The sequence below is a fragment of the Vulpes vulpes genome, chromosome X (genome assembly GCF_048418805.1).
Source record: "Vulpes vulpes isolate BD-2025 chromosome X, VulVul3, whole genome shotgun sequence".
NCBI classification, from domain to species: domain Eukaryota; kingdom Metazoa; phylum Chordata; class Mammalia; order Carnivora; family Canidae; genus Vulpes; species Vulpes vulpes.
Window position 1 is genome coordinate 27,893,708 of NC_132796.1, and position 21,064 is coordinate 27,914,771.

Sequence of the window (21,064 nt, forward strand, 5' to 3'; positions counted from 1 at the left end):
AGGGTTTTATCTTCTTATATGCTTTGGAATACCTTAAAATATAGGAATTACTTATTCTTTCAGGATTAGGTTAAATTCATATGTGAAGAATCCTGGCATATATTTCCATGGTAGATCTCTAATACTTACCAATGTTTTCAGAGGTAATTAGTCTAGTTTAATTTTCTGCTACTCTTATGTCAATTTTAGTAATTTTCATTGTTCTAGGAAATCATCCATGTCCCAGATTTTTCAAAATTAGCTTCACAGAATTGCTTGTAGTATTCTCTCAGTTTCTTCTGAATCTGTGGTTACACATCCTTTCTCATTACTAATCTCTTCTATTTTTCATTCTCTTCTTATTTTCTTTTGTTAGGATTAGAAGAGATTTATCTCTCTTGTTGATCTATTCAAAGAGCTAGCTTTTGAATGCAATCCCACCTATATTTTTCAGTCTTTTATTTTGAATTTACTTTTCATTATTGTTTTTCTTCTTATAATGTCTTAAGATATATACCTATTTTGTCTCTATCTTTAAAAAACATTAAGCCTATAAGGTTCTCCCCGAATACACCTTTCACTCTACGCATATCATCATCACAGTAAAAGTGTGAGATAGTTACTATTTTATATATGTTTTACCTAGAGGAAAACAGAATGTCAAAGGTACATGAAGCTTTCACAAGATCAGATTTAAAACCAAGTCTGGATAGGAGAGATAATTCCTTAATTAAATCTAGAGAATTCTTCATGAAGTGCTTTAATAGGCTGTCTCTAAATTAATAAATATTGCACACCACCATGTAGACAAGGAATATTATTTGTTTGGGTTATGTTTTGTCTCTTGCTGTACAACTCTTCTTCAAATTACCAAGGACTATAAGAAATTCATAGTCACTAAGGCTCTAGAAGAGGGAGGGGTATTTTGTTGCCTAAAACATACTGTTCATGGTCTTGTTACTATTGAATGCTTATATCGACAGTCTATCCCATTTTGACTCTAAATTCTCATATGCTTGGTGTTTTTATAATGCCATATTTCCTATGTAGCTATGAATGAGGTCCTTATTAAAAAAATCATTACTTGCTACTCTTAAATAATCACATGCACAATGGCTTCTTTTAAATATCTTTCTAATATCTGCCTTGGAGTTATATCTTTCAAGGATTCTCAGTCCAATTTCTAACTAACTATGGAAAGGAAAAACAAAGACTGAAATATGTTAAAATATGTGTTAAATGAATAATTGTGTGTAGGTCTAGTAAGCAAAACAAAAAAAAAACATTTATGTAACATATATGATAATATATGGATCCTGTGTGTGTGTGTGTGTGTGTGCGCATTGTAACAAGCACTAGATAGCAGGTAATTCAATGTTGAAGTCACATAAGACACCCAAAGTTATGTTTTCCTGTTCAGCAGAATGAAACATCTGATACTAAATGAATAAGTGTGAAAATTGATATTGTATGCGAAAATTAAATAGCATGCATTGAATTTTTGCAGACAAAAGTTCACCTACACATGAAAATTGGACTTATGAGTTCCTACAAACAGGCTTTAGACTTCACTCACAAAGTAACATTACATTCTGGCTCAGAGTTTTACAGCAATCTCTGTGCACGATGCTTTATTCAAACAATTTTAGAGGATAGAAAATTCTCACCATTTGACTTGCCATAATGGAATCTTCTTATGGCTCTAATAGAATATTTAAATGTGAACTCTTGGGACAATATCCCTTGAGTCAGAATGCAAAAAAAGCATGTAGGAAACCTAATGAATTAGCTTTTGAAATATAGTAGTCTATTGTTGTCATGTGAGGACACAGACTAGAGGGAATTTCTTTTTTGTGACCACACCAGTACTTTGACTAAAGTACTTTATTTTGTACAAAAATATCTAGTTAGTAATTCTAAGGTTAATATATAAGTATTTCACAAATCAAAACCACAATGAGATACCACCTCACACTTGTCAGAATGGCTAAAATTAACAAGTCAAGAACCCACAGATGTTGATGAGGATGCAGAGAAAGAGGAACCCTCTTACATTGTTGGTGGGGATGCAAGCTGGTGCAGCCACTCTGGAAAACGGGATGAAGGGTCCTCCAGAAGTTAAAAATAGAGCTACCCTATGACCCAGGAATTGCACTACTGGGTATTTATCCAGAAGGATACAAACAAAGTGATTCAAAAGGGCACATGTACCCCAATGTTTATAGCAGCCATGTCCACAATAGCCAAACTATGGAAAGAACCCAGATGTCTATTGACAGATGAATGGATCAAGAAGATGTGAGATAGATAGATGATAGATAGATATGAATGAATATTCCTCAGCCATCAAAAAGAATGAAACTTTACTATTTGCAACAACGGGGATGGAAGTAGAGAGTATTATGCTAAGTGAAATAAGTCAATGAGAGAAAGATAAATATCATATGATTTCACTCATATGTAGAATTTAAGAAACAAAACAGATGAACATAAGGGAAAAGAGGGAAAAATAAATAAGAAAATCAGAGAGGGAGGCAAACCATGAGAGACTCTTAACTCTAGGAGAGAAACTGAGGGTTGCTGGAGGGCAGGTGTATGGGGGTATGGGGTAACGGCGTGATATGCATTAAGGAGGATAGGCGAAGTAATGAGCACTGGGTGTTCTATGCAACTGATGAATCAATGAACTCTACCTCTGAAACTAATATATATGTTAATTAATTGATTTTAAATAAAGTAAAAAATAAATATGATGCTTAGCATCTGCAAATATATATATACACACACACACACATATTATTTACCATATATCTCTGAAATAATATTTTAGAGAGCACTGTTACTTCTTAGTGCTCTACCTCCTAAATGAGTGTGCTAACCACTGGGCTATGAGGAGCAATTCTTTTTCATTGTTTATTCAAGAAAGCAATGTTTGTTTTATCCCAGGTTTTATTTTACAACAGGTTCCTTCAGGGCATAGATGCAATCTAGCATTGTCAATAATATTTTCTACAAGCCAAATTTATATATCCCATGACAGTTATAGTAAAAGGATTTATATATATTATATTGATATATTTAAGATTTAAGAATACTGATGAAAATCATAAGATTTAAAGCAAATCTGAAATATGATGGTTTAGTGAAAGGAGATTACTGATCTGGGCCAGTTTATATTATTTTTAATTAGCTTTACAGAAAGAGGAATAGCAGAATGTGTTCATTGAACTTGAAATGCTACACACTGACTTTAGAATGAGGAACATTTGACATAAAAATAATCGCAGTAGCCCGGTCAAATAATAAAAATGGAAGTTCTTAAGACAGAGCAGAAGGAAGAAAAAAGATGAATAACAGCAAGGGAGTGATATTCCTATGATAAAGCTCTTATGAATTTCTTCGCTTTTTAAACTTTTGCAGTAGCAGGGAGATGGATAAACTTTCCCACTTTTAGTTTGTAAATCATTTAAACATTTATAGTTCTAACTTGGAAGTTGTAGAGTTATCTCATTTAACATGGAAACCATCATCTCTTCTATGAACAATATCTGCCACTTGCCTTTTTAGACAACCACCCAGGACATTTCACAGCTCTAGGCACTAATGAAAACACATCCTGTATCATTCACCCAAATGAAATTAGGTTAGGGCAGGAGGTTCCTCACATGGGTTTCAAAGGATATGGTTCTTTAAGACATTTCAGGTTTAAGGATTTACACTGAGCAAAAGTCACTTTAGTTCCTTGATATGCAGAATACAATCTGAATACTTTTTGTATTAGGGAAGGGGTAAGGGACAAAGGTAAGCCATCCTTTTTTCTTCATCAGCCTTAATACGTGAGTTTAACCAAAAAATGCTGTAAATTAAATCTTATGACTTTACATAGAATGACAAGAATTCAAAAGAAACCATGAAATGTCATCATTAAAAGTTGGATGATTTCCTTAACCAGAATCTTAAACAGTGACTAACAAGAAAATACCATGCATTGGAATTTATCATATAAAGATCCCTCCTGATGCTTAGACCTTATGCAGATGCTTCTACCTTCTACTTATTTCTTTTTTTATACTCTTACATTTCTTTCTGACAAATTGTTCACAACTGAGAATTCCATCCCAGCATTCTAGATAAATAAGATTTGCTTTTAAAATGTGTTAAGCTGCCGGGACCCCTGCACCCCAATGTTTATAGCAGCAATGTCCACAATAGCCAAACTATGGAAGGAGTCTCAGTGTCCATCGAAAGATGAATGGATAAAGATGTGGTCTAGTTATACGATGGAATATTACTCAGCCATTAGAAACGACAAATACCCACCATTTGCTTCGACGTGGATGGAACTGGAGGGTAGTATGCTGAGTGAAATAAGTCAATCGGAGAAGGACAAACATTATATGGCCTCATCCATTTGGGGAATATAAAAAATAGTGAAAGGGAATAAAGGGGAAAGGAGAAAAAATGAGTGGGAAATATCAGAAAGGAAGACAGAACATGAGAGACTCCTAACTCTGGGAAACGAACAAGGGGTGGTAGAAAGGGAGGTAGGTGGGGGGTGGGGGTGACTGGGTGACGGGCACTGAGGGGGGCACTTGATGGGATAAGCACTGGGTGTTATTCTATATGTTCGAAAATTGAACACCAATAAAAAATAATAAAATAATAAAATAAAATGTGTTAAGCACTTTTTCTAAAACATCGGCTATTGTGCAGTGAAGCTAAAGAGACTTCTCCATATTCAAGAGAAATTCCTCAAGTATTTTTGTAATACTTCCAAATATAATGCATTTAAATGATCAAAAATGCAGGAAAAGCAGTTTTGCTGTCCTGCAGCATGTACTTTTATACTGTCTTTAAAATTCATGTAAAATTTTAAGACTTATACACATAAATCATACTTATTTTCTTCCATTGAGAAACATATATACTGAATCTTTCATAATTGGATGATTAATAGTTCAATATACACAACCTTAAGAGTGGGCTGCATTGACTCTTGTGGACTTGGATCTCCACTTGGCAGGTTTTCTTTATTCCCTGTTATATCTCTATCTTCCAAAGAGTATTTTCAAAAATTTTATAGAAATATAGAAGTTTATACTAGATAATACCTTTTAGCATCACATTTTGATCTAGAATACATCCTAAGACTTAGTTCTGGGTACAGTACTTGCTATGAAGATACTATCCTTACTTTCAGTGATTAACACATATTTAGTCATTTGTTAAATATTTTTGATCAGCCACCATATGCCACGTGTTAAGTGTTAAAGATGGAGACAGACTTAAAAAATGGACTGTTCTATCAAATTGCCTAAAGATTAGTGAAATAAGTTCCAGTTTATCTGTATTTTGGATGTGTTTATGATTATAATCATTTGTCGCAAGGTACTTCTTTTAATGGAACTGTGTTTTCACTTGCTTATACGCTGCCTCTTTGGCAATAAAGATTCGAAGCAGTTGAGTTTTAAAAACCCCATAATGTTGAGAAAATAGAAACAGTAAAGGAGTAAAAGAAAATCAAAACAAATATATCAAAGTAGAGGTTTCAATGCAGGTAGTTTCATTGGTCATAAAATGCAGGACTCAACGTTTGGCAAAGTAGTTCCTATAGCTCACTAAGCAAAATTTCTTATATGGAATATTATGTACTAGAAGGTATCATTTGAGAAAATGGAAGCTGTCCTCAGTAATAATTTCACAATGTAGAAGAAAAGATGTATTCACTTTCAATACAAGATTATTCAACTTGAATTTTTATATATTATACGTCTTATATCTAGCAATACAGACTGTTGCTTTAATGAAACCAGAACCCTATACAGCCAAAACTTTGTTTTTTAAAGATTTTATTTATTTATTGATGACAGACACACGCAGAGAGCGAAGCAGAGACACAGGCAGAGGGAGAAGCAGGCTCCATGCAGAGAGCCTGATGTGGGACTTGATCCTGGGACTCTGGGATCACACCCTGAGCCAAAGGCAAACGCTCAACCACTGAGCCACCCAGGCTTCCCCATCCATAGCTTTCTAACCTTGAGTCATGTATACTAATTTCGAGGAAAAAATTGGCAGTAGCAACCCCAAAAACTTTTAAGTTACATAACTAACATTCATTTTAAGAAGAAATTTTAAATTATAATACACCTTGAAGCCATATTATTATTATCTCCAAATACCTCTAAGTGTACAAGTCATAGGTAAATGGCTACCTCAATTTTGAGTTTAATATGCAAGAAAAAATACTGTTTTACCTTAATGCAAGAAACGCACTGGCCTGGGAAGGATAACCAACTTACCTTATGAAATTATTTTAAATGAGAATTAGCCTCATTTTTAAGAGTAGTACTTCCCATTGCATCTGAATATAAATTTGCAGATTACATTATATGCTTGTATACAATTTTTATATTCCATGAAAGAATATTTTGAAATAAGTACAACCATTTCTATTAGTACATGTCAGAGATGATGAAATGGAACCTAAGTCATGGGATCATCTGGCAAAAATCCTGGAGTTAGTGAGTAGTGGGGTTAAAAGGATATACTTCTTCTGGATCCTTAAATGAATATATATAAGGTACAGACATATTATAGTCCTATTGTGTGAACTGAAAATTTAGTTTCTAACATGAATTAACTTAAAAATTTGGAATTTACATCTGAACACTGGATTTTATGAGTAATAAATGGAAGCAGTTTATATTTAGTCAAAGATATTATATTCTGACATACTCCAAAATATGTATTATATGGCTATTTAAGTTTCTGAATACTTAAAGAACACATAAAATACTAGTTTTAAAGAACACTTTGGAAACCTCTTTATCTAAGATCATATGCCAGGAAGAGTGACTGCTATGTCATTTTTCAGATCAGTGACACTTGACAACCATTCAATCTAATTCAGTGACAATTTTCAATGATGTGATTAAGTGAATATTTGAACATAGCTGACATTTGAATTTTCAACCTAGGCTCTTAAATACTCACTTTGGATTTGTGGTTTAAATGTATAAAAATGATCTTATTTGTTTTGTGCTACTTCACATTGTATATTTGAAGTTACTTGGTAAAAATTTGTCACTTTGTCATAGACAATTGATGAGAGTGACGTATTGAACGTGAGTATGAGATTTGTTAACTGTGTCAGCTAATATTAAATCAGTAAAGTCCTGGTATACTGTACACCCAGGATGTATTAACAACACTACATTTTTTGTATGAATCTTTAAAATAATGATGGAGTATATTCTATGACTTCAAAGGGACATTGAGAATTATAAAATGTAAACATGGAAATCTTGGGGGCACCTGGGTGGCTCAGTCGATTAAGTGTCTGGCTCTTGGTTTCTGCTCAGATCATGATCTTAGGGTCCTGGGATCAAGCTCCTACTTATCCCTCTCTCTTTAGTTCTCCTTGCTCTCTCGCTCTCTATCTCTCTGTCTCTGTCTCTTTCTCTCTGGAATGAATAAATAATCTTTAAAAAAAACAAAACATGGAAATCTTGGGATGGAAGACAAAACAAAGTGGAATTAGCCAATTAACAGAAGACAGGTATCATGTATCCAGAGGGCAGTTTAAAACACCATAGGCAGTTAAATATCCCTACCAGACTTTTAATGGTGAAATTCCTTTAACAGTGAAAAAAATCATTCATTATTCAATTTGACATAAAATGATGAAAACATCAAATCTCTGGTAGAGGAAACTCATTGACTGGAACTTACTTATACCTAAGGGGTAAAAAATCTATTAATAAACAAGTTTAAATGACCCATTAAATGTTTCATTTGAGAGACAATGGGGTTAAAGACCTAGTCAGATGGAGACTATCACACACAAAAGTGGAGAAGGGTAAAGGAATGGTAGAGTGGCAATATGAGAGATGTTTCCATGCTACCTGTTATCTGCTTTATCTAATTTCAGCAAGGAACAATGAAATGCAAGCTGTGGCTATGTTTTATATCTTCAGCTGGGGTGTAGACAAGCTTAACCACTTGGTACAGTCAGTCTCTATTTCACAGGATTTTGTACTTTCTTTTGTTTGCTTTTTTAAACCACGGCCAACTTTATTACAAATGAGCTTTGCTCTCAGCAAATATTGTAATAAAGGTATCACTGCACTTGGAAGTACTTTATTCTCAATAAGTAGTTTTGAAAATAAATTATTGATAGCAGAAATAACTTCATGCTAAATCGGCCACTACAGAGAATGCAAATCAGAACATAAATGTGGTGTCTGAGCTCTACAGAGCTAAGCTCTGAGTGGCATTTGAATAACGAGAACAAGTGAGACGTCAGGACGGAGAAAGGAGAGGAAACTGAGGCATGGAGTCAAATTGAGTTGCTAGTTGAGAACAAGGAATGTGCTGAAACTGATCACTTATGGCAGAGGAATAGGCCAAAGTGGACAAGATCCTAAGAAGGAAGGAGAAAACAAAATGAACTTGACCTAAGATTTTCAAACTACCATAAAGTAGCCTTTCAAAAGGAAGCTTCTGGGCAGCCCAGGTGGCTTAGTGGTTTAGCGGCGTCTTCAGCCCAGGGCCTGATCCTGGAGACCCTGGATTGAGTCCCATATCAGGCTCCCTGCATGGAGCCTTGCTTCTCCCTCTGCCTGTGTCTCTGCTGCTCTCTCTCTCTCTCTCTCTCTCTGTATTTCTCATTAATAAATAAATAAAATCTTTAAAAAAAAAAACAAAAGGAAGCTTCTAACACTCCTTTAACAACAGGAAAGACCAACGTTTTTCACGTGATTTTAAAAATCAGATTTGCAGGGACACCTGGGTGGCTCAGGGGTTGTCTGTCTTTGGCTCAGGGTGTGATCCAGGGTTCTGGGATCAAGTCCTGCATCGGGCTCCCTGTGAGGAGCCTGCTTCTCCCTCTGCCTGTGTCTCTGCCCCCCTCTCTCTCTCTCTCTCTCTCTCTCTCTCTGTCTCTCTGTCTCTCATGAATAAATAAATAAATCTTTTTAAAAAATTAGATTTGCAGAATTGTGAAGCCTCTAATGATTTTCTGTCAGCAATTGTCAATTTCTTAAAGTCTGGAAGAACTTATCACTGGTACCATTAGACTCAGAAGCCTTTGTGAAAGATTGGTTTTGTTTAAATTTTATGATTTCCTAACTTCTCTTGCCTATTGATTAAGGTACTCTATATTCCAATATGTTAATTCTTACAATTTGCTATTTTAAATAGAACATAATCTAAGTTAACTATTTTTTTATAATCAACATAAAGTTCTGTGTAGAGTCTGTTTTCGGTTTGATTGATTGATTGATTGATTCATGAGAGACACAGAGAGAGGCAGAGACATAGGCAGAGGGCTCCCTGCGAGGAGCCAGATGCGGACTCGATCCCAGGATCCCGGGATCACGACTTGAGCCAAAGGCAGAGGCTCAACCACTGAGCCACCCAGGTGCCCTGTTTTTGGTTTCTATATCTCTTAAACTTGTGGTTAATATTCTGTATATATTTCATATATTTACTTTCCCTCCTACTTCTCCTGATTACATTTATGAGATTAGACTATTTTATTATTTTATTACAAGAACTAGCTCTGAAATTTATATAGTGTTTCTAACATTTATTTATTCATTTACCTTTTATTTTCTACTTTCCTTACAGTGTTTTCTCTTTTTGTAATATTTATGGTTGAAATCTTGAATTAATTTATCCTTTTTTAAATGAAAATAAAAGTGAATACACAAATTGAGCCTCTGAGTAAAACCTAAGCCACTTCTCATGGAATGCTTTTACCTACACAAAAGTGTGTTTGTACTCTTGATTCTTTATACAAAACATTTTAAGTTAATCAAATTCAATTTTTTAAAGTATTATTAATTTCTAGTATTATATTATCACTATCAGAGTATGCACCTTAAAAGTTTTTCTTTTTATGTACGTAATGACACTTTCACTGCATCCTAATATATTATCTATATTCGTACATGGGGCAGGAATATTTTTTAATATATTTATCTTCTCCTATGCCTTTGGTAAGTTTGTGCAGCAGAACAGAAATTAGAAATAACTCTTAGTTCCTTTTCAGGCTCCAATGTTCCCCAGAAGCATGGGAAGGGATGTGTTATCAGCTGGTTCCAAAATTAGCCAGAAACCATCTCCACTCCCTGTCAGTAAATAGAGGTGGTATGCTTTCAGAAGGGAATGGCTTCCTGGTACATTCAGCAAAGTTGGACCCTAGCCAACACTAGGGCTCTCCGTAGAGACATTCTCAAGTCCCCATTTAACCAGAAAATAGAGGTAGTTGGAATGCTGGTTATTCTCTGTCCTTCCTCCCCACTTCTTCACCCCTTCTGTGCATTAGATGACTCATCTAGTATAAGATGATTTTATCATCTAGGATCTCCCATCTTCCGGCTTTTGGTTGAGTTTAAGCAATGAGCGGCAATGGCAGGATATTGGAGGATTGGGTGGAGAGACCAAGGTATGGATTTTCTCCCAACTCACCCAGCAGACCAAGATTTGAGAATAACTTCATATTTTAGATACGTGTGGTCACAGTTGCTGGCTAGTGGCCCCTCTCACAAGGTCAGAGCTTGCACAGGTTTCAGGTAACAGCTCTCTCCCTTTCATCTCTTCAGGTTTAGGAATAAAGGCTATTAACGCGTGCTAGTTCCCACATGCTTCACCATTCATTGTTAGTTCCTTTAATTCTCCTTATTTTTCTGTATCTTTTCCCTTCATTACAGTCTCTTCAGCTTTGTCTTTGCAGGCTTTCTGTTTCATACCAGAACTGTTAATGAGACACATGGATTCATCAGAAGACAAGGGCTTTGGTGGTGAATTTATCAGTGGATACTTCAGTGGACCAAAGATGAAAGGCTTTTCCCCTGCCTATGAAAGGCACCACATAGGTTTACTGAGCTCTGGCCATTCCTAAGGACAGGGAAGAGCATTCCGAATAATGTCAAAGAATTTTCCAAATGCCTGTCTGAGAGCTCAGATTTGGATTTAGTGAGTTTAAATTATAAACTATTGTTTTTCCTGCAAATCCAAATTAATGGGGCAGAAGATTTATACATAATTATCACATTTTATAGAATCATCCATGCTTTGGAGTATCAATGGGAAAAATTGCTATTAAATCTATGGTTTATGCTATCCCTATGATTATGATTATGATTATTTGATGCTAAATGTGTTCTAATCTGACAGTGGCGAATTAAAGACTAATAAAAATATATTTCCGACCCTGTGGTCTGGTCCACTCCCATCATCCACACAGAACCTGCTCCCTGAGCTGCCTGGCAGAGGAACCCATCCAGAATCCCTGTAGGACAGAAAACCTCAACATGGAAAACTCTGCAGTGAAAATGAAGGAATGCCTGAGAACAAGGAAAAAGGGAAAACAAGGAACAGCCACAGGGTGTGGGAAAACCAGAAGTAGCTTGTACTCTGGAAAACAAGGACAAGTTAGAAATCAAGGGAAAGACAAATCACAAGGGAAAGGCAGAAAAATCAGGAAATAATAAAGGACATGAAAAAGCCAGAAGAATGCAGCAAAGCCACAGAGCAAGGAAAAGCCAGAAGAAGAAAGCCCAAAGGGTGAGGGAAAGCAAAAAGAAAGAAAGCCAGCCAGTGAACCAAAGGCTGCAGCGAAGTACCCAGCTGGGGATGGTGTACCCAGAAAGACCCGAAGAAAAACCGCTAAGTGGCTGGCTCAGTGCTTCAAGAAATGTGAGGCCATAACCAATACCCATGTGAGGAGTGAGGAGATAGCAAGAGAATTCGATAAGATGGCCAGGGTGGAGGATGATGTGGAGAAAACCAGACAGAAATCGGGGGTGGTAATATGAGTGCAAAGAGGTTTACAAGATCCCTTCCACTCAAAGAGCCCAAGAGAACTGGTGGGGGGTGGCTGCAGGGCCCCACAAAGGGGCTTTGAAGGCATTCCTTTTGTGTAGTGCCCCTGGGATGTATTTGCCAGGCCCTGTGCTTTAACCTTATGCTAATTATTTGCTTTAGCTGTCATTCTTGTTATCAGTAGTCCTTTGGCCCAACTAGAGTACTCCACCAGTAGGGGATTTTCACTCAGGTGCACTGCAAAGATGTTATAATTCTTGGGGGGTGAGGGGAAACAGCTTATAATATCAAAAAATGTATATCCATTAAATTTTCCTTGTGGTTTTAGTAGTATTTCTATTATGCAGTAAGTTGTATTATGTTTTATTTTTTTTGAAGATATATTTATTATGGAGAGAGAAAGCAGGGGAGAGGAGCAGACAGAGAGGAAGAGTCTTAAGCAAACTCCTGTTGAGTGCAGAGCCCAACAAGGGGCGTGATCTCACCTGAGTCCAGGACCTGGGCCAAAACCAAGAGTCAGATGCTTAACTGACTGTGCCACCCAGGTACCCCTGCATTATACATATTATATGTATAGAATATATATTATATATATTAAATACTTTATTTACTTATTCATGAGAGACATGGAGAGTGGCAGAGATATAGGCAGAGGGAGAAGCAGGCTCCATGCACGGAGCCCCATGTGGGGGCTCAATCCCGGACCCCTGGATCAGGTCCTGAGCCAAAGGCAGACGCTCAACCACTAAGCCACCCAGGCATCCCCTTGCATTATATTTTAATTACTTATTACAACTTCTCTGAATAAAAATGGTAGTCTTTTAAAATACTTGTAAGTTTTTCATTGTTATTATTTATCAACTTTTTCTCTAATTTTAAAAGAACGTGTTTTATTAGCAGTTCAATTTATGGTACATTTTTATATTTAGTCATTGTCATCTTCTTCAGAACCAAACTCAAAGCCTAAAAATGTCTTCCCATGTTTCCCCCTGCCCCCCCGCCCCCCACACACACCCTGCTACCTCTCTGACCTCCTGCTCTGCTGTGTTTTCTCCACATTCAGTCCAGCTCACCTATTTGCAATTTTTTTTCTCTCAAGGTCTTTTTACCCCTCTGTCCAGACCATTTTCCTATAGATAATTCCATGGCTCATTCCTCACTTCCTTCCAGGATTTAGCCATATCACAACTTAACTGAGAGGTCTTTTCACACCTCTTATTCTTATATCTCTTATTCATTTACTTAGCTATCACTACATTCTAAATGTTTAATGTCCCCTGGTATGTGACTGCAAACTATGACATAAAGGGTTGCATTTGTTCTGATCACTGACTATAGTGTTCCTACCACCTAGAATACAACCTAACACACAGGAGGCACTCAATAAATAATGGGCTGAATGTAAATATACTAACATTATTGTTTAATGTACGATTACTCAAAATCTCTAATCAATGCCTTCTATAGTTGATTCTAATTCGAGAATCTATGATTTCTAAAAGGAAATTTGAAATAGGTTAATCTACTATTTTATTTAATATGCTATTTTGTGTATATTTCACCCTGGGCTCATTTATTTATCTAATATAGCATACCTAAGCCCATCTTTAGGGAAAACAATCCTTGAATCTTCTTGAACATTCTCTTGAACATTCTCTTGAAGATTCTCTTTGATTTAATTGTGTTTACTCTTTATGGTACTAACCAGAGACTATTAAACATGTTCCTTGGAATCTTTTCCATTTCTTTTGTACTTTCTTCTATTACAAAATAATGGAGAAGTATAAAATGATAATAAATTTACCTTTAAACATTTATATTCTGTGTCTTTTAGCCTGGGGCTAATTCAAATAAAGGTTATTTCACTCTGGTTTTCGGTTTCCACTTGAAAATGTTTTACTTGAGATTCTGTTCTTTCATACAGAGACCTCAATTTTATGCTAGTCCATATTAAGGCCCTTGCTCAGATGGGAGCATTGTGGAAATCTGCTCTTCTTTAAGGGCTCCTTCTCACAATGGAGCCCTCATTTCAGGGTCTTTGCCTGCTAAAACAATGGGTGGTTCTCAAGGTTTTCATTTTCAGAAAGAAATATGACCATCCGAGAAAAGGTCTATAAAATGCATTAATCATTTTCTAATTTTGTATATTCACTTATCACATTTCATTAAGCAATTTCATGAAAAAATAGAGGGTGTATTGTCAGATTGATAAATAGGCCATTGTTTGGCATTTGGGAGGTTGTAAGGTTAGTTTTACTTTACTTGTATAGGTTCCTCTATTTTTTTAGACTTTTTAAAAAATATGAATTGAAATATAACATTGATACAGGAAAGTGTACTTGAGCATAGACCTTGAAAATTTTTCTCAGAGCAAATGCACCTGTGCCAACAAGCACCAGGTCAAAATACGCCATATTTCCAACACCTCAGAAGATTCACTCGTGCACTTTCCTGCTTCACTTCTTCTAAAACATAGCCACTCTTTTGACTTTTAAACAGATGGAACAATTTTGCCTGTTTTTGAAATTTAATTAAAAGAAATTGGGGATCCCTGGGTGGCTCATCGGTTCAGCTCCTGCCTTCGGCCTAGGGCGTGATCCTGGAGACCTGGGATTGAGTCCCACGTCGGTTTCCCTGCATGGGTCCTGCTTCTCCCTCTGCCTGTGTCTCTGCCCCTTTCTCTCTCTCTCTTTCTCTATGTCTATCATGAATAAATAAATAAAATCTTAAAAAAATAAAAAAGAAATCATAGTAGGTATACTTTTGCATCTCACTTCTTTTGCTTAAATCTCTTTCAGGAGATTGATCCATCCCATGTCATATATGTAACTATCATTTGTTTATTTTCATTGCTTTATAATATGCTATCATGTGAATATACTATAGTCATTTCCAGTTTGGGCTACTACAGATTAAACTGCAATGAACATTCTCTCTGTGTCTCTGTCTCTCTCTACAAACACACACACACACACACACACACACACACACACCATTTACATCTCAGAACAAAACTGTTGGGATATAAAAATTATGCAGTTTTGCATTATATACTAAATGTGATGGTTTCAACAGTTGTCTGAATTATATTTTCCCCCAGTTAGGAGTTCAGATTATTCCAAGTTCTCACCCTCAGCATTATTAGCCCTTCTAATTTCAGCAATTTTAATCAATTTATATTGGTATCTCATTGCAGTTTTAATTTGAATTTCCCTAATTACTGCTGAAGTTGAACACTTTTTTAATACTATTCTTCAATTTTTGAACATCCTCTTTTGTGAAGTTCCTGTTCAAATTCTCTACCCATTTTTTCTATTGGGTTCTTTTGCTCATTCTGCAAAACCTAAAACTTAAAAAAAAAACAATAGAGGAAAATCATAGGAGAAATCTGGAATGCTCAATAGTATAAAGGTATCCATTCTTCCCAAATTGATCTATAGATTTAACTGTTGATCACATTCCAAACAGAATACATATGGTAATTAAAAAGATGATGGTAAAATAAATAGAGAAATACAATGAGTCAGTATAACCAAGAAAATACTGAACAAGAAAATAGTAGAGGAACCTAGTTCACCAGATACCAGGATGTATTGTAAAATTGCAGTAATCCACATGGTGTGGTATTTGTGCATGTATAGACAAAGAGAAAGATTGAAGTGAAAAAAAGTCCAAAAACAGAATACATTTCTATCAAGAAATTTTTATGACACACCTAGTATTAGAGAGCAATGATGAGTAACATTCTTTTTAATATGTGGTGTTGTGACAATTAGATTCCAAATGAAAAAAAAAAAAAAGAACCTGAATCTTAACCCATTCCTCATGCCAAATTCAATAACCAATTCCAGGTGACATATGGATCCAAATTCAAAAGGTAGAACAAAGAAGTCTATATAGATGACAACAAAATATAATATCATAATGGTTTTGGGCAGGCAAATATTTCTTAAATAGAACACAAAACTATAAAGTGAACATTTATAAAAATGAACTGCATCAGAATGAAGAATTATGCTTTATCAAGAGATACCACTAACTGAATAAAAATGTAATCCAGAGGTTGAAAATATGTTTGCAATGCATGAAACAAAGGATTCATATCCAGAACATAGTAACAACTCATAATTTTGATGAAGTTCAGGTTAATTTTTCTATTTCTGAATCATGCCTTTGGTTTCAGATCTAAGAAATATTTAGTTGTCCCAAGACACAGAGATTTTCTTTTCTCTGTTTTATTGCCAGAATTTCTTCTGGTCTTATATTGAAAACTGTGAAATTAATAATTATATACAGAAACCCAAAAATTCATAATCAGTAACCAGAATATGGGGAAAAAAACCCTCTTATCAAACAAATCTAAGGCTACATTATTAACCTACTATTTTAGAGGAGATCCAAACAACTTATTGTTCACCATGATGTTTTCTTGGTGGGAGGAGATCAACTACATCAAACGGGCTAAATCTAATAATTCTTTGAATTTTCTCCTGTCTTCCTTGTTTTCGTATTTTGTAATGGAATATGGGGAACTGAAAAAGACCTTCTTCACATAAATTTTAATATCTCTAAAAAATATCTTAATTTATCTGATACTGATTTTTCAAAAGAAAAGAATCTATCAGATTAATTGAGGCAAACATTTTATTGACAGTCTTATTCTGTTATTTGAAATTCTGCCTGAAAATTTGAAAATATCCAGTTAATCACTTCAGAAAATAATAAAAAAGTATAATGTTTCTATAGAGCAATTTTCATAGATTAAATATGACAATAACCCTAAATTCATAAAATCAACCAAATGCTGCCCAGACTTCATTCTCATTTCCCATGTGATGCCTTCTCTGTACCAGATGAGCTGCACAACATTTGGGGACATACACATCATGACTAGTCTATCACTGATGATGGTTATTGTAACAGTATGCAAGCAATTTATTTGAATTTATCCTTGAAAGAGAGATGTAAATGTAATTAGGACGCTACTAAGTGCCTGGTAAATGTATTGGTTGATTAGAAAGATCTAGGAAGTTGGTAAGAAAGGAGGGCTGCCTCTAATATCATGGCAGAGGGGAGGGATCCAAAGACACTCTAAGGAGACCAGAACTCCTTTCATCTACATACTTGTTCAGGTATGACTATTGACTTTCTAAAACCATACATATATTTTTTTCATCTAAATCAAACCTAGCAATAGAAAACAAATTTACAGTTGAAATAGCAATTTTTCTGTGTAACTCTCATACTTGGATGTGGTGCCTAAAAGAATGTCACCTTAATTCAAACAAACTTTATCATCATCATGTTTGAATGCACTTTATACATAAAAAATAATATTCAGCCTAATAAAAGCCATTTGTTGCACAGAACACTGCTCTAAGAAACTAAGATTCACCACAGGACTTAATATGTCCTCCAAATATAACTGTATCAAATAAAATCTGAAAACAATACAGAGTGCCCTATCAGGTCTGGATCATGCCCTTCCCTGCCCTCTGTGACTGCATCCATTAACTTCCTGAATCATATTAGCCACCAACAGATGCACATGAACCAGAAAACACACTCTTAAAAATCACCACTTTGATTTACAAGAGAACCTGAGAAGCTTTCCCTGCTTTCGGGGCCAAAGCCCACACTCAGACATTAAACATGCTGTTTCATGGTATCCGGACTTTGTCCAGGTCTCCACTTACATTATTTTTCTGCAAGACGCGCAGTGCCTTGTTGACATTGTTCAGGGCATGAACTCTTGTGGATCCTTTTTCTTTTGGCTGAAAGCAAAATGAAACAATGTTTACTGCCTGGCAGAGAGGGACAATCTACAAGAAATGAAACAATTTATACATTTCACTTCTAAGTTTGAATATTTTAAATGAACATAGGCTGGGATGCATTAATATAATACACTTAAGTGCTTTGGGTTAATTGCCCTTGTCATAGGACTTTCTTAGCATGAATCAACCACTCCTCAAGAAAAATGATAGCATTTTTTTCTTCCAAAAGAAGCTATTTTGGTTACCATCTCTTCATTCTACAGGCCAGTTGGGGATTACTGCATGACCAGGAAAGAGAAAGAACATTACATAAGGACCTGTTAGTAAGGTAGATAAGTGAGGTCATTTCCACACACTTAAGGAAAGTAAAAAAGAGACTTGAGCCTAGAAAAATTATATAATGCCAAATAGGATTAAGGGAAACTATTTCTGTCAATGTTACCTTAATTGCCTTCATCACTGAAGCTCAAAATCTCAATTGTCTTTGGTTCTCCAACCCTCACTCTCAATCCCCAAAATCCCACCTCATCCTATAATTTCTAAACTGACATTTGCATAGTGCCATACAATACGTGGATTAACTCATTTATCCAGTTGTGGAGTTTTAGAAATTCTACCATCATGATGTCTGCCATATTGACTTCTAAAAAGAGACCTACATCTCAAGAAATTTTTTAATGCACAATAAAGTACAGGTGGTCCCTGACATGATAGTTTGAGTTAGGATTTTTCAACTTTAAAATGGCGCAAAAGTGATATGCATTCAGCAAAAATCGTCCTTCACATTTTGAATTTGGATCTTTTCTTGGGCTAGCAATATCCAGTATTATACTCTGGTGACACTGGGCAGGGGCAGTGAGCCACAGCTACATGCCAGCCATGTGATCACGAGGGTAAATGACCAATACGCTTACAATCATTCTGTTTTTTTTTTTTTTGCTTTCAGTACAATATTCAATACATTATATGAGATAGTCAATACATTGTTATAATATAGACTTCGTGTGAGATGATTCTGCCGAACTGTAGGCTAATAGTATTCTAAGCTCATTTAAGGTAGGCTAGGCTAACCTAGGAAGTTCAGTAGATTAGATGTATTAAATGTATTTTCAACTTACAATAGTGTTAATGTGTAATGGATTTATAGGGATGTAACCCCATGTTAAGTCAAGGAAGATCTGTATGATTAACTGTAGGCACAATGTTGTACAGCAGACCTTTGGGAATTTATTCATCTTGCATAACTGAAACTTTATACCTGTTGACCAGCAACTCCCCATTTTCCATATTTCAAGCTAAGTGTTCTTGTCACAACAAAAAATGAAATTAAACTTAAAAGATCATTATGAATAAAAGCCTTATAAAAAGATATTCAATAACAAAGATACCAAACATTACAAGGGAATAATATCTATTAATTAGCATAAATTATATGACTGAAAAATTTCACCTTCTAGTTCTGTTTAGGATAGAATATGCCAAAATAAAAATAATATTGCAAGATTGTTTTGTTCAGGAATAGGTCCTATATTTCTAGTTAAAGCGTTAATTATTAAATTATTGAATTTTTCTAGATCTAGTACAGCTATAGTGGATTAGTTTCCAGTTTCTTAGTAAATCCTCCTAAGGTTAATGTGAACTTTCTTATAAATAAGTCACATACCAGTTTTTGCCCTGTCAGGCCTTCCAAAAGGTCTAGGAGGCGTCTCCCATCCTGTAGGTCACTGAAGAGGTTCTCTATGTGCTGCTTCCCAAACTGAAACATGAAATATTCCCAATTAAACAAAGCACTCTGCCAGTGATCCATTTCCATGATTATGCCTTTTAAAATTTAAAGCTGTGTTTAAGAATATTTAATGTATCTAACCCTTAATCTGCCAAGGGTGAAGGATGAAAAGAGACCCTCCAAGTAAAAAACAGAAAACAATATATCATCATTAGGTCCAATCTATTTAAATTTGTTTTTTAATAACACAAGTTGGATATCTGTGGCCAAAGCAATTCAACTTTTTGAATGCTGATTCTAGGAAGGACAGAGAAGTAAACACACAAAGAAACAAAGACCACGTACAATTTGCCCTGGGTAGGTGCTTAAAATTTAACTGTTTTATGTACTTGGCTACATATAATACCTAATCATAGAGGGTCCACCATCCTACACCCATAGAGCATGCTTTCTCTGAATATACATTTTGGATACCACCTCAAACTGATCGATTGCTTGGCTCAGATGTTAGAAAGATCTGATTTTAATTGAGTTGAAATATACTCATGATATCTTTGTGTCTATTTTTCTCAGTTCTTTGCTTGGGAATTGTACTGAGGAAGAATAGTAACCACTCCTAGCATCTAGTATTTTTGTAGCAACTACTCATGAGAAACACTTTACTAAATGAGTGGATCTTATAATCTTTATAATATAGTTGTGGGTTAGCATTCACATACTCATCTTACAGATAAGACAAAGAGGTTGAACATGTGGCCCTTTGTCACAAAACTAGAAAATGGTAAAACCAAAATTTTGTCCCAGAACTGTCTAAGTCCCAGTGGGCTGGTTCTTCCTAGCTTCCTAGGGCTTTTTCTCTTCCATCTGATTATCTTTCAAATATTTTATTTCTTCTGTCATGCCCCCAAATATTTTCTTTTTCTGGTTGAAAGCCTATAATCCCTTCATATGAAATCATTCACAACTCTTTCATCACCCAGGTTCTCTGGAAAGTCCTAATTTATCAGTGACAGATACTTATTGAGCATCAATAAACCTGAGCCAGGTGCTAGAGCATACACTAGTAAATCACACAGACATACCCCTAGCCCTTGTAGATCTGTGAGTCCAGCAGGAAAACAAATATTCCCAAAAGGCAATGCCACACAGAAGCAGTAAAAGGGACCCAGGAGCATTACCTTTGGGAGCTCCCATAATATGGGGACCAGAAAATGCTTTCCCCAAAATGTTCCCCACATTAGTTTTCAGGTGTTTGGGTTAGTCTCATGCATTCCTCAATCACATGCAGATTTTGCATTTCTCCCAGGGCAAGAAAAATAAAGGAGAGCCTTGGTTTCCAGGCAAAGGGCATCCCTGAAGCTTCTAAGATTGAAGACAGGATTTAGGCTCTCCCTACAACCACAGAGCCATGTCTGTGACAAGTCCTGTCAATGCCTAGGTTTTTCACCTAATGAGAACACAGATTCCTGCAAAAAGGCCACCAGTCCTTTTATGGCCAGCTCTGAAAATCGAGGCACATATAGGCTTTGACAAAGATAACTACAAGTTATTCTTTTGAAATTCTACTCTAATAGTTCCACTTAAAAGTCCCAGGGGAGGGACACCTGGATGGCTCAGTAGCTTAATCATCTGCCTTCAGCTCAGGTCATGATCCCAGGGTCCTGAGATTGAGCCCCACATCAGGCTCCCTGCTTAGTGAGGAGCCTGCTTCTCCCTCTGCCTCTGCTGCTCCCCCTGCTTGTGTTCTCTCTCT

At 35.8% G+C, this 21,064-nt stretch overlaps 1 protein-coding gene across 2 annotated transcripts in view; it reads right to left on the reverse strand.

The window, feature by feature from the left end:
* The window catches only part of DMD (dystrophin), a 2,426,617-nt gene that overhangs the window by 1,659,873 nt on the left and 745,680 nt on the right, over positions 1–21,064 (reverse strand). For both annotated transcript variants that reach the window (XM_072743155.1, XM_072743156.1), the window contains exons 3-4: positions 19,249–19,341; positions 17,505–17,582 (exon numbers count right to left, since the gene is read on the reverse strand). In XM_072743155.1, the coding sequence (XP_072599256.1) occupies positions 17,505–17,582; positions 19,249–19,341 (171 nt within the window). The remainder of the gene's footprint in view (positions 1–17,504; positions 17,583–19,248; positions 19,342–21,064) is intronic.